This window comes from Lathamus discolor, chromosome 4 (assembly GCF_037157495.1).
Source record: "Lathamus discolor isolate bLatDis1 chromosome 4, bLatDis1.hap1, whole genome shotgun sequence".
Lineage (NCBI taxonomy): Eukaryota > Metazoa > Chordata > Aves > Psittaciformes > Psittacidae > Lathamus > Lathamus discolor.
In genome coordinates this window covers 7,814,525-7,827,778 of record NC_088887.1, presented here as the reverse complement: position 1 = coordinate 7,827,778, position 13,254 = coordinate 7,814,525, and the positions used below count along the sequence as shown (strand labels likewise).

Below are 13,254 nucleotides of genomic sequence, written 5' to 3'. Positions count from 1 at the left end.
TCTGCTGGGGAGGAGGGAAAGCCGGGAGGAAGCAGAGACAGGACACCTGACCCAAACTAGCCAAAGAGGTATTCCATACCACAGCACATCATGCCCAGGATGAAACGGAGAGTTACCCGAAAGGGCTAGGGACTGCAGGGTTGGACAAGGTATCTTTCGGTTCCCAGCTGGGGGGAGTGGGGCAAGTTATTGGTCAGCTGGTGTTGAGGTGTTGTATTCTTTCACCTTGTTACTTCCTTTATCATTGTTGTTACTGGTGGTAGCAGTAGTGTTATACCTTAGTTGCTAAACTGTTCTTATCTCAACCCGTGGGAGTTGCATTCTTTTCGATTCTCTCCGTCCCTCTGGGAGTAGAGGGAGGGAAAGAAGGGGGGGAGTGAGACAACTAGCTGCGCGGCTGGGTTTAAACCACGACATACCTATTATATCATATCCCCGTAGACATGCACACATCTCTAATTCCTCTTGTTTGTTCCCCATACTACAGGTGTTTGTATAGAAGCATCCGAGCCAAGCTCCAAATGAAGCCAGCTCATTGGCTGGAGCAACTGAAATATCTCTACACTGCTCCAAGCATTTATTATAGGTGCTGGCACCTGACTGGGAGTGTTGGGATGGAATGATGCCCCCCTCCCTCAACACATCTAGTTTAAAGCTTTCTTGACCAGCCTGGCAAGCCTCCTACCAAAACCACTCTTCCCCTTGTCAGACCAGCTCCACCAGCCTCCATTAGACCTGGCCTTCCAATGTTCTAAATACCCAAACCCCTGACTATGACACCACTGTTCTAACCATTTATTAACCTGGAAGATCTGCCTAGCCTTTTTAAGGTCTTCTGCTTTATCCTGGAGAATTGATGAAAAGACAGAGCTCCAGAGCCCCTAACCACCTCTCCCAGGTCTCTGTAGTCCTTCTTAATGTTTTCCGGGCTACTGCTATTTATATCACTAGCACCCACATGGATGACTAAAAGCGGGTAATGTCAGTGGGACTTATTAGACTAAGCAGCCTCTCTGAAACATCCCTGATCCGAGCCCCTGGTAGGCAACACACCTCCCTTGAGACTAGGTCAGGCCGACAGATGGATGCCTCTGTGCCTTACAAAGTAGAGTCCCCTACTACTATGACCCACCACTTTTTCCTGGCAGCACCAGTAGTGATCTTCTTTACCAGTGCATCAGCCGGTTGTTCATGTATATGTGGCTTTGAATCCCACCACTGTTGTTTCTGGTCACATAGACTCAGTGACAATCAAATACTGTACCTTGGTCTTCATAGTGTCTTCTTCACAATCTGGATGCTGAGCTACTAATCTTAGTTGGAAGGTCATTGGCCAGTATTCAAAATCATTAAGTTGCCAATTTCTTCACAGCTCCCTAGGCTCACCATCTTCTTTCCTTCGCCAAGTGCATGGCTCTTACTGGAATCCACCACATTAGCTGTGCTTTGGAAAAGACCGAGCAACAATTCTATGTCAACAAAAGACTCCAGGCTTCCCAATGCCAAAGATTCACATGGCAACTACTTCTGTCACTTTCTTTCACACTTGGAGATGCTCTAATAACCCTGTCCTTTAGCAGTGAGATTGTTAAATGGCATGTTTTAAGCTTATCCAACAGCAAGAGCAGATCTTTTCAGGAATTCTGCCTTAATCCTAGGTCTCATGGGCATTCACTTCCCTGCTCACTAGCATTGCTTTTTTACATTAACAGCCACAAAGAAATATGGGGAGGTACAAACTTTTGATGACAGAGCTGCTTTCTGCTATCATTCCTAGAGAGATATAGCCGCATTCTTATAGCCACATCAAAGTTTCTTTCAAAGGTGGTCTTTGACTTCTACTTGAATTGAGTTATCCATTTGCAAATATTTTTCTTGAAATTGCATACTTGCCAAGATGTGGGAAGACTTTACCTAATAGGAATCCATAGGGTGCTTTCCGTTTGCATGGAAGAACAAAACCATTTCGAACATTTCAAAGCCTCTTTGTTGCTTATGTAAGGGGAAGGAAGGGTCCAGCACGCTGAATTCCTGATTGAATCTCATTTTGCATCTCTGCTGGCAACAGATTAGCCTGTGCAATTTCTGTCAGCAGGACTGAGTGCACATTCTGCTCTTCATACATTTCCACTAAGGTTTTGGGGGTCATGTTTTGGGGTTTTTTTTTTTTGTTTCATTTTGTTCTGATTTGTTGTTTTGGGGTTTTTTCTTTTCTGGAAGATGTCCACATTTAACATCATTGCAGAATGGAAGTAATGTTAGAACCGTGCATGTTCATCAAGCATTAAGCCAGGTCAGAACAGCCAAAGGTTCAGTCAGTCCCTTCAGAGAGACGTTACAGTTGGCCATGCAACATTGATTGTAAGTCTCAAGTAAAATACTCACCAGTACTCAGAGTATTGCACATCTCTGGGATAGCTGCAGTATGAACAGCTTCTTTTACACTGACATACTCCAAAGGGTGCATCCAAACTGGGAGTTAGTCATTTGCCTGGTTTGCTGTGGGCCAGTCTGAGTAATACAGGTAAGTTAGCAAGAGAGATCTCATCTTTGTAAGAGAGCAGCGACCCTCACACACCAACTAGGGAGGTCTCATTTGCCATTTCTGGACTCAAGGTGTGTAAGAAGCAGTTGCTGTGACTTGGCTGGCATGTGCAGTGCCCATTCTAGTACAGGTAATATGCTATAAGCGTCTACATGATTTAGGTCTCAAACATGATAAGCATTAACTGTACTGCTATAAATCCTCCTCTGTACTGCTTTTTGGTTTACATTCCTTAGACATTAGTGACCGAGGGACAGACTTGTTTAAGCAGGGGTTTATTGTACTAGTGCCTGAAGATGCATGTTAGATATCAGTCCTACAAGAACTTTCTCTTATATAAGCAAAGAATCTGCTCTGTATATAGAAAACTTCATCAGTTATAAATTCAGTCTGCTTGTACAATGGCAATACAGACACTATACTGATCCTGGTTTTAGCTCAACCTCAGATTAAATTCCTTAGGGAGAGAATATAGCTTGTATTGACTTTTGGGGGTCAGTGCTTTTATCTAAACTAGGGCATCCAGATGAGCTTCTGTGCTCCTGGACACAGGAACATGTCTTGGCTACATTCTCTTTGAGGGCAGGACGTCAGCACAAATGAACACCTCTGTGCCCCTCATCTATTCTTCAGCTGTTGTTTGTCCTTTGTGTGGAAATAGCAGAGTCTGGTGATTTCAGAACCAACTTGCACTGATAAAACCAGTTTAAATATAGTCTGTGAGTACTGTCTGCCTTGAGAAAACATTTGTAAAATTCTCTAGAAGTCCCTGATACAAGTATGATTCTTAGGTCTAAAATATTTAAATTGCTTGAGTGTGCTGTCAGCAAGTTTGCAGATGACACCAAGCTGAGTGGTGCAGTTGACACTGCCGAGGGACAGGATGCCATCCAGAGGGACTTGTAGAGGCTTGAGAGGTGGCTTATGCGAACCTCATGAGGTTCAGCTGGGCCAAGTGCAGGGTACTGCACGTGAGTCAGGGCGACTCCTGGTATCAATACAGGCTGGGGGATGAAGGGATTGAGAGCAGCCCTGAGGAAAAGGTCTTGGGGGTACTGGTGGATGAAGAGCTGGACATGAGCTTGCAGTGTACACTTACAGCCCAGCGTATCCTGGGCTGCATCCAGAGGAACATGGCCAGCAGGTCAAGGGAGGTGATTCTGCCCCTCTACTTTGGTGACAACCCACTTGTAGCACTGTGTCCAGCTCAAGGGTCCTGTACAGGAAAGACATGGACCTGTTGGAGAGGGTCCAGAGGAAGCCACAAAAGTGACCAGAGGCTGGAGTAGCTCTCCTGTGAGAATCCTGTGAGAACTTATCAGTTCTTAAAAGGGTAAGAAGTAAGACAGATGGGGAGAGACTTTTTAGTAGGGCCTGTTGTGACAGGATATGGGGTAGTGGTTTTAAACTAAATGAGGGGAGCTTCAGGCTGGATGTGAGGAAAAAAATTCTTTACAATGAGGGTGGTAAAACACTGCACAAGTTGCCCAAAGAGGTGGTGGATGCCCTATCCCTGGAGACGTTCAAGGCCAGGCTGGATGTGGTTCTGGGCAACCTGATCTAGTTGAAGATGTCCCTGCTCATTGTAGGGGGGTTAGACTAGATGACCTTCGAAGGTCTCTTTTATCCCAAACTGTTGTATGATTCTATGATAGAATTCTCTTCAACATGGATAAAGAGGACCAGCTGTAGCATTGTCTTTTTGTGCATGTGTGCACCAGGAGGGAACTTATTGCCACATCCTCAGGCCTGTCAACAGCCATCAGGTGGTTTATGACTTGACTTTTCACCTGAGATGAATTCCAGGCAGTGACCACAGGGTGAAGGTTTTTGAGCAGCTATGTTAATTTTGGCCCCATGTGAAATGAAGCCAACTTTTTCCTTGCTACAGGAAATTGCCAAATAAAATAATAGAGAGGAAGTCAACTCTTCTTTGAGTTTCTAGGACAAGATTCTGAAGAAATGTAGTAATTCCAAACAAAAATGTTTTAAAGAACATCTTTCTCACTGTAAGTTGATAGTCTTTGTATCCCATCGGGCAATCCTGGTAGCAGGCAGACTCCTCATTTGAACAAAGCCATGAAAAAATACAGTAAACTCCCTTTCAGCTAGAGGTCAGAGAAGGAGCAAGAGGAAAGAGACGTTCTTGAGAGATCTGGATACTACTGGGATCAAAACCATAAAACTTCTCTGATTTCTCTGGAAGTGTTTAGTTATGGGGGGCATTCTTTAGCTTTTGTTTTGCTTTAGGATTGTGATGGTTTTGCTACTTAAAATGGTTTCTTCTGTTAATCTAAAATCACATCAACATTTCATATCTGAAATTACTTATCATTTAGAAACACAGTATTCTTTCCTTTACATTTTGACAGTGACACCTGTATCTTGTGGCAAAATGCTAATTCTTCACGTGTTTTTATCCTACTGAAGCAGTGTATATTTCTAAATGTGGGTATGTCCCAGTTTACCAGTATTAAATGTTAACCTGTATTTTGCATCTCTCAACAGCATGGAATGTCAGTGTTCAGCTGTGAAAAGGCCTCAACTATGAAATTCAATTAAATGCAGGTAGAAAAGCTTGAATCCTGACATGGCATTAGATGTAGCCTATCTAAATAAAATTCTGACTTCTCTTCCATCCTCTTTGGTCATCTCACTTTGAGCATATGATCACAGGCTCAGGGGACTAGAAGAGAGCCAGGTGGAGGTGTTCTGGTGCTTTCCTTGGCCCCAAGTAAAAACAAAATGCCCCTACATCTTTATCACATCTCGTGTGTGTGTGTGTGTGTGTGTGTGTGTGTGTGTGTGTATACACACACACACACACATATATGTATTTAACAAAGAGCCTCTCTAAGCACTCTTCTGAAATGTTTTTCTTACTGTTGGAAACTTTTCTTTACCTCTGATCTGAATCTTTCTTACTGCAGCTTAAACTCATTGTTTCTTACTCTGTTAACCATGATCCCCAAAGCCCTATGTGGAAGACTGTGTATTTAAGGCGTGTTAAAAACCTTGTTTCTCCCCAGTGTGCTGTCCAGTGGACTAAACCTCAGTTCTTTCAGGCTTTCCCCTGGAGTCATATCTCTGAGGCTTCTCATTGGACTTGGCTGTACTTCTATGGCCTTTTTCTAGGACTGTTTTGAAATCCAGCACCTAAAACCTGTCCCAGTTGAGGCCATCCCCATCCTTGAGGCCATCCTCATACCGAGGAAGATGAGCAAACTGGTTTGTGTCTTCTGGATTTTAATGCTATTCTTATATTCCTGTTCCTTTTTTTGGTGTAATTTATAAATGTGGTGGGTTTGCAGCAATATTGTCTTGATTTGTGCTCACCTTCTAAAAAGTTACAAACCCCAGATCCCCTTGTGCAGTTGTTGCCTGAACAGCTCTATTCCTTACTGTGTTTGTGCACTTGAGTTGTCCTTTCTGTATAGATCCATGTAATTTTTGCCTGGCAAATAGCATCCTGTTTTCTCAGACCATTTCTTTGCTTTGTCAAGATCATTTTGAGGCCTTATCATACTTCCATCTTTGTGGAATCAGCTGCAGATTTAATGAATGCTCCTTATTTCATTATCCAGTTTACTAATGAAGATATTAAGACATGAAATAATACTGGACCCAGGACAGAACACTGCAAAACTGTATTTGTATATCTTGCCACAATCATTGTAAGCCATCAGTAAGTTCTGTTTTGGTTTGGGGTCTTTTTCTCTCCAGTTGCACCTCCAGCATATAATACCATGTTCTAGGTGCTATTTCTCTATCTTGGTGGAAACAGATAATATTGGAACTTAATGAAAATCAGGATAGAACCTTTAGTACTGCTTCTCCTTGTGCTATAGAAGGGCATCACAGTGATCTGGTATCACTAGTTCTTGAGAAATACATCTGGCTGCTGTTAAGAGTTCTAATTCCTTCAAAACTCGCTCTATTTTCCCAGGAGTTAGAGTTGAGCTAACTGGTACAGAGTAACTTCCCTTAGGTGAGTTCCCTCAGGAGTGTCTCTGCTCCCTCCCCAGCCCTGCTGCTGCTGTGCCAGGACTGCAGCTGGATCAGCGGTTGTTAGACCTGGACATAACTGTTTCCAGAAGGCATTTGTGCCCTCAGATTTGAAATGTTTGCTTGCTGCTTCCTCTTTGCTTGTGCTGCCTTCTCCAAGCAATGACTACAGTACTGTAACTGTCAAATACTCAGTTTCAAGCACTGTGTGCATCATCTAATGGACTTGGAGGCAGCACATACTGAACTGGCGTGACCTTCATGCCTTGTCTGGCTGGGCCGGATGTTCCTGCTGATTGTTCAGGACACTTAGCTCCTGCTGCAACCTCCTGTCACTGAGGCACTGATTTAGTTTCTCTTCACACCTTACTTGTGTGGTAGCTGCAAGAACACAGTGTTATTAAATCCTTTGCCCTTTCACTGAGTCTGGGTGAAATGGGCTGCTAAGGCCTGCACTCAGTGGCAGTGCTTAGGTAGTTTGATTGGAGAAGCTTTAGTGCCTTAGCTTAAGAAATACCAGTGAATGGTTTGAGAATAATTAATGCAAGGGTAAAGCTAATAGGCTGTTGCCTGTCTTGGACCATCTGAGACCATTAATTGCAGCTGTATATATACATATAGTCTTTGAAACTCAGGAGGTGCAGAAGTAATGCATGTGTCAGCATGCATTGGACCTGCTCTGTAGCTGAGCCTCTTTGTGGAATGGCTGAGCTCTGAAAAAGAGCCGTCACGTGCTGTCCTTCCAGTTGATATGGAGAAGTGTAGGGAGCCCAGCACAAAAAGAGAGAGCCTGTCAGGTTGTGTCCTTGATAAGGAAGACATTGTGGTGTAGAATAAGATTGGTGACAGCTGCTGGGCTGCATGCAGACCCGGTGCTTGATTCCTTCACTGTCCCTGCACAAACCTGGCCTGCTCTGTCAAATGTTATCATCACTTCTTGTCCTGAGACCTCTGCAGAGTGATTGAGCCAGCTTTTATGTTCTGTAGACTGCTGTCTGCATCAGAGTCCTTTAGCCAGCGTTTGTATAACCCATTTCACACGGCGGTGAGGGAAGGGTCTGCGCTTGCCTTGGGTCCAGAGGTACCTTGTATTACTTGGCGGTGTGAACTGCTGCAGATGATCCTTGTGTCTGTCAGTACAGCTGTTGCTGCCACACTGAGTGGCACATGGAGCTCATAAAGGCAAATGAGAGAATCCATTTGTGGGACGCAGCATACCACATTAAAGGTTCCATTTGCTTAGTCATCTTTAACAAGGCAGCATGAGAGGGCAGCCTAACCCGAATACAGTGTTCTTTTTCTAGCCCTAGAGGGCAGAGTTAAATTTATAAGGTGGGGTTAGTATGCACTGTAAATGTACCTCCTTTAAATGTGTTTCTCATTTTAAATATAAATATTAAAATCTTACATTGGTTTAAATATAAGTGCATTTGACATTCAAGAAAGGGGCACCAGGCACTGCTGTTTGAATCTTAATTTAGTTCAGTTTCTGGGCACTGAGTTAATCCTCTCTCACAAGCTGTCTGAAAAACCTGTTCTGGTCTAAATATGTTTCTTTCTAATTTAATATAAGATCTTTAATCCCTAATTTTAAGAATTAAGCCTGATGAAATAGCACTTGTATGAGCTGAATTTGATGTATTGAATTACCAGATGAAGGTAAACATGTTTTAAAGGTTTCCACAGCAAGTTGGTGGACAAGAAATAACTTAAAAAGCAATAACTGAAGCAAAGTCTGTAGTACATAGACTGCTTCTATGTTTCCCTCTTCTTTCGTTTTTTTCTAATAACATTAACACTTAAATTGCCCAAATTAGGCTTTAAAATTTATGCTTTAGCTAGTAAAATTGGTCTCCTCTGGTTTCCCTTCACTTTGCTGTTTAATAACTGTCTTAAGACAGGTTTTGCTAAGCCAATGTTAACAGATGAGCATATCATTTTAGCAACAAGAGCTTTGAAGTTGCAAAGTATTAATGAGGGAAATAAAAAGCCTCGTAGACAGATGCTAAAGATGCAGTAGTTGGGGACTTTTGCCAACCAAAGACATTCTTTTGTCTCTCAGGTTGAGGCACAGGTTTGGGGTTTGGCGGGGTTTTCCCTTTTTGATTCTTGTTGGATCTTCACATTTCAAATGTCAACTTTTCTCATTTGTGTGCTTTACTCATCTCTCTGTTTGCTTAGTGCTGCTCTTTCTTCCCTTTCACTTTGCCATTTGCTTTTCCTCTGGCAAATCTGAACTCGCTTCAGTTTGGAACAACTGGGGCGAAATGAACCGCCACGGATAAAAGTCTGACAAGAGCAGCAGAGTCTGTGAATGATCCTTTGCTGTTTCCTGAGTCGTTCCAGTGTCATTAATCAGCGCTGGTGCTGTGGAGGCTGGGTGGTGTGGTATGTCGCCAGCACAGCAGCTTCTCCGTCCCTTTCCCCCACCCCCTGCGTGCCTACACAGTGGGGAAAACTAGAGAGGGAAGCCATCAATCTTCCTTGTCCTGGATGTCAGCAGTGATTCTCCTGTCGACTTCCTGCTCTCTCCATTGTGCCCACCACCTGTGTTTAGAATTAGCTCTGATGCTGCTGGATCTCACTTGGCTTTTCACCTGTTCTGCCCCAACTAAATAGCTGTTAATGTAAAGCAGAGCGGCTAAATGCTATAACATGTGAAGAATAACCACCACTGTGGGTTGGGGGGGGGGGTGTGTCCTGGTGCGGCTGCTCTTGTAACACTGTCATAATGTTCACTGAGTGCAGTTTGGTATCTCCTGCTTGTGTTTCAGCCCAAAGGTGAGCTTCTGAGCAAGTCTCTATTTTAATTCATAGATGAAAATGTTGATTAGATACATTATAGCTAGAGGTATAACCCTGTCTCCCAACAGTTTGCTTGCTGGGATAGATTTATGAACAAAGTCCAAAGAAATTAATTAGCCTGAAGTTCTGCCCTTCCCTTCAGTTACTCACGTGGTACAATTGGCAAAAGACTCTTTGGGATTTGGATTTTTCTGTCTATATATCTCGCTAGTTGTAGTCTTGAAAATGCAAGACTCCATCACTTGAATAGATTGGGAAGCTGAGATGTAGTGCCTCTGTACTTCTAGGGCAAGATTAATGTCATCACCTTATGGTCTGTTGTGTTTAACAATAGGTCTAAATGGACTCTGACCAGCCAAATTTTGAGGTATACTTTTATGTAATTGTGTCATTATTTTCCTATACCAAACTAAAAGGAGAAAGCAATCCTGAGAATCGTGACATTGCAGCTTTGTCATACCTCCTTGAATGGGTGTTAGCTTTTTTTTGTGTGTAAAACCCACAAAGTGATAAAAATGTAGGCAGAAGGTTTCTTTATAGTCATGGTTGCCTGCTGTCATTAAGTGTAGGATGGCAATATTTCTACAGAGTTATGAAGAAGAGAGGCTTTGAAAACAGATCCTGTGAATGCTTTCACTTGATTTTTTTTAACTCCTTTGTGAAGTAGAAAAACTATATTATGACTGATATTACTACAAAATTGAGAAGCAGTTTACTATTGAAATTCAAGGCAAATATGTGTATTCAACAGGTAAATCATTGTATTCAGTCCTCATAGAATTCATAAAGCTAAACATGAAAGGTATAGTCAGGATACTAAGAATTAACAAGTGACATGAAATGATATGCATGGATCTTTTCCTTAACTCTAGCAAGTTTGATGTGTTCTCCAGTTCTGGCACATTTGTCTCATGAGCAGAGAATGAGCGTGGCTTTCACTGCTGAATTGAGGACTTAACAGTTAGAGGTCTCCTTACTACAAGCATGACATACTGAGAAGAGTTCTGCTTTGGTCCAAGAGAGCAGCATTGGATTTTGGAAGCTCTGGTTGTTTTTTTTAGTATACTGTTTTGCATTGAAAATGAATGTGCCCATACTTCAGGGTATCTTTAGCCATCCTACTCTGGGACAAGAATGTAATGCTTATTCCTCATCATTTGAGAGAATTTGGGTATTAACCGTTTTTCATTATAAAGAGCAGAAGTTTATCTCATCATGAAAAAGGAGTTTAGGGAAGAGAACACCTGAATCTTAATGGGGTTTGAGCCAAGCTTCATTTAAAAATGCTGATGTGAAATGCACTGTGGTGTCTGGAATTGCCTTGCAGAAGTCTCATTGAGAGGAAAATAATAGATGTCAAAACATCTGTCAGATACTATGCTCTTACCAGGAGTGAAGATTAACATGCAGCACTACTGGTGTAGGTGCACACACCACACAGAGTTAAACACACTAACAACAGGCTCACACTGTGCTTACTACAGATGTCTGAATGAGTGAGTGCCTGTGGGCTGGAGCTGCATGTCTTGTGGCTTTCACTCTGCTCCACTGGGAAGCCTTCACTCCTTTTGTTTTTATCCTTTTCCAACTCTAGTACTTGAGAGCACACAGCTCCCATCCCCTGACCTAAGAGCTCCATTGAAGTGCATTCCAGCCCCATGATTTCATGGTACCAGCAAAACTCCCCTGCCATGCTGCTATGCCACCCGCTGCTTCTCACGGAGTGAACAAACAGGGAACATAAACTCTCTCCAAAGGAGCAATGTTCTCTGTATATTTTTAGTACTAGAAGTCCAAGATTCATTTAAGGGTGTTGTGTTTTTTTTCGTGGGGGCTTTTTTTAATATAGACTTCTGCTAACACAATGGAATATTTCATACCACCCCATTTGCTGTCACATCTTGTGCTTTATGTTGTTAAATGGAATCAAAGGAGTTAAAGATGAAAGACTTGTAGTCAACTGGTCCCTCAGCTGGGAGCCAGTGAGGGTTTGTTCTTTGTAACTTATTTGCTATGCTTTATCCAGGTCCAGCCTATCTCAGTTTTCATTACTGGATTTTCTTGTTTCGGCAAATTCCAGACTTCAGGTTAAGTAATTGCTGAGTTTAGACTCAGTATAATACTGCTACTGTTTGTTGCTCATGTTTAACTTGTTACTTATTGCCCATATACTGAACAAACCTTTTCTAAGTAGTTGTTTACCAGTTGAACATACAAGCACATTAAAGATGCCATGCTTGCTTTCACAGGTATTCTCCTTACTTAATAGACAGGGAACTTTATTCTCTCTTTATATGAAACTGTCCATTTTACGTTGTACTTGGGTGTTTTCTTTCCAACATGTAGTGTGGCACCAGATGCTAATTTACGTAGTATTACAATAAACCTATCTTTAATCTGTTTAATCTGCTTATTGTTACCTTTCATATCTTTGGAGTTAGTACAGAATTTGAATGTACAGTTTATGTTGAAATTCTGATGTCTTGTATTTTCTTGGTGAAAAACATTCTCAAACTGCCTATTTAAATGTCACTATTGCATCTGTACCGATATTTGAGTACATTATACTCAAATTAGGGAACATAATTTTGCCAGTACATCCAGTATATTCATAGTGACATAATCTCCAAACTGAGCAGTGATCTGGGCAGGGGAAAAGGCAGAGAAGGAACGTGGCACAGGAAGCATATGAAGCGGGGACTGTGGCTGCAAGGGAATGGAGTCTTTGTGACTTGGGGATTGACAAGTTTTGTGGAGTCCACAGGCTCAGGATGCCAGCTCTTTTTGGGTCAGGGTATTGGCACATGAGCTGATCTGTGCTGACTGCAGAGTGTTATAACATGCATTTACCCCAGGGGGTAGAGCTGCTTCTGCGCTGAAGTAGTGTTAGCTTCAGTGTTCCAGGGAAAAGAAGCAGTAACATCAGAAGACATTTCAGGTGATGCTGTCCTTGTCTGGACTGCAGTTGAAAGATGTACAAGTTTCTGCACCATGCTTTTAGCATAGTCATCCCAACACACTTTATTTAATGCACATCCATAGTGGATTTCTAGAAGATTAGGAAGTTTCTATGCTGTTCTGACAGTGCAGGTAGGAAACATTTTGCGTAAAGTCACTGGAGTAACGGTAACAATAGCTTCCTTATATGGCATTCTCTGTGCCTCCTTACTGTCTTGATATTCCATGCAAGAGTTCTTCTGGAAAGCAGGGGATGAAAAGCGCAAGTGGGGGAAGGAAAGAATACATGAACACAGGAGGGATGAAACTGATAAGAAAATGGAGATTAATGCTGTAAGAACTTATAGGTTGTGTGGCAGAATGTGATTAGACATCTAAATGGGTGCTGCAAAGTAGGCAGCACTGGGGAGAATTAGAATTGTGTGAAGGAGTATCGCGATTTGAACTGAGTGATAGAAGACAGATGAGAGGAGGAAATGTGCTCTGACCACTAACCAGCTGTTCTGGGATCCCTGTAGGGCAGAACACCATTGTAGTCATCATCTGTTTATAGCCTTGTTTTCTTCTTGAGTTCTTATTCTCTTGGTGAAGAACAGGAACATGGGAAGCAAAAGACAAATGTTATGCCTGTAAAGTACTTATTGCATTGCCTAGCAAGTGATCTATGCCCTTAGTAACAGACGTACAGCTCTGAAGCCCAGTGCATCCAAAGTCCCTGAGTTTCTACAGGACTTCATCTGATTTGTGGACATTGAGACCCTTCTCAGTGCCAACAAGAAGCTGATGGCAGCCCTTGGGCCAGGTAGTAGCCTAGTGGGAGGTGAGTGGGTTCTGCGAGTGGTTACAAATGCTTTGCTGTAATTTCCTAGGAAAACAGGAGATGAAATGGCTAAATAAATAAATAAATAAATAATGGAGTAGCATAATTCCATGTTTGTGTA

The 13,254-nt window shown here is 42.4% G+C and overlaps 1 protein-coding gene across 9 annotated transcripts in view; it reads left to right on the top strand.

Annotated features, from left to right (window-relative positions):
- The window catches only part of WARS2 (tryptophanyl tRNA synthetase 2, mitochondrial), a 45,663-nt gene that overhangs the window by 11,254 nt on the left and 21,155 nt on the right, over positions 1–13,254 (top strand). For 2 of the 9 annotated variants that reach the window (XM_065676179.1, XM_065676177.1), the window contains exon 1: positions 11,844–13,133. The exons of 3 other annotated variants lie outside the window; for them this stretch is intronic. Coding sequence is in view for 2 of the 6 variants with exons in the window: in XM_065676182.1 (XP_065532254.1) it covers positions 9,282–9,331 (50 nt within the window). In the remaining 4 variants the exon portion in view is untranslated. Of the gene's footprint in view, positions 1–5,092; positions 5,114–9,246; positions 9,332–11,843; positions 13,134–13,254 lie in introns of those variants that run through there. 4 more of the 9 variants (XM_065676175.1, XM_065676182.1, XM_065676180.1 and 1 more) reach the window with 4 other exon arrangements.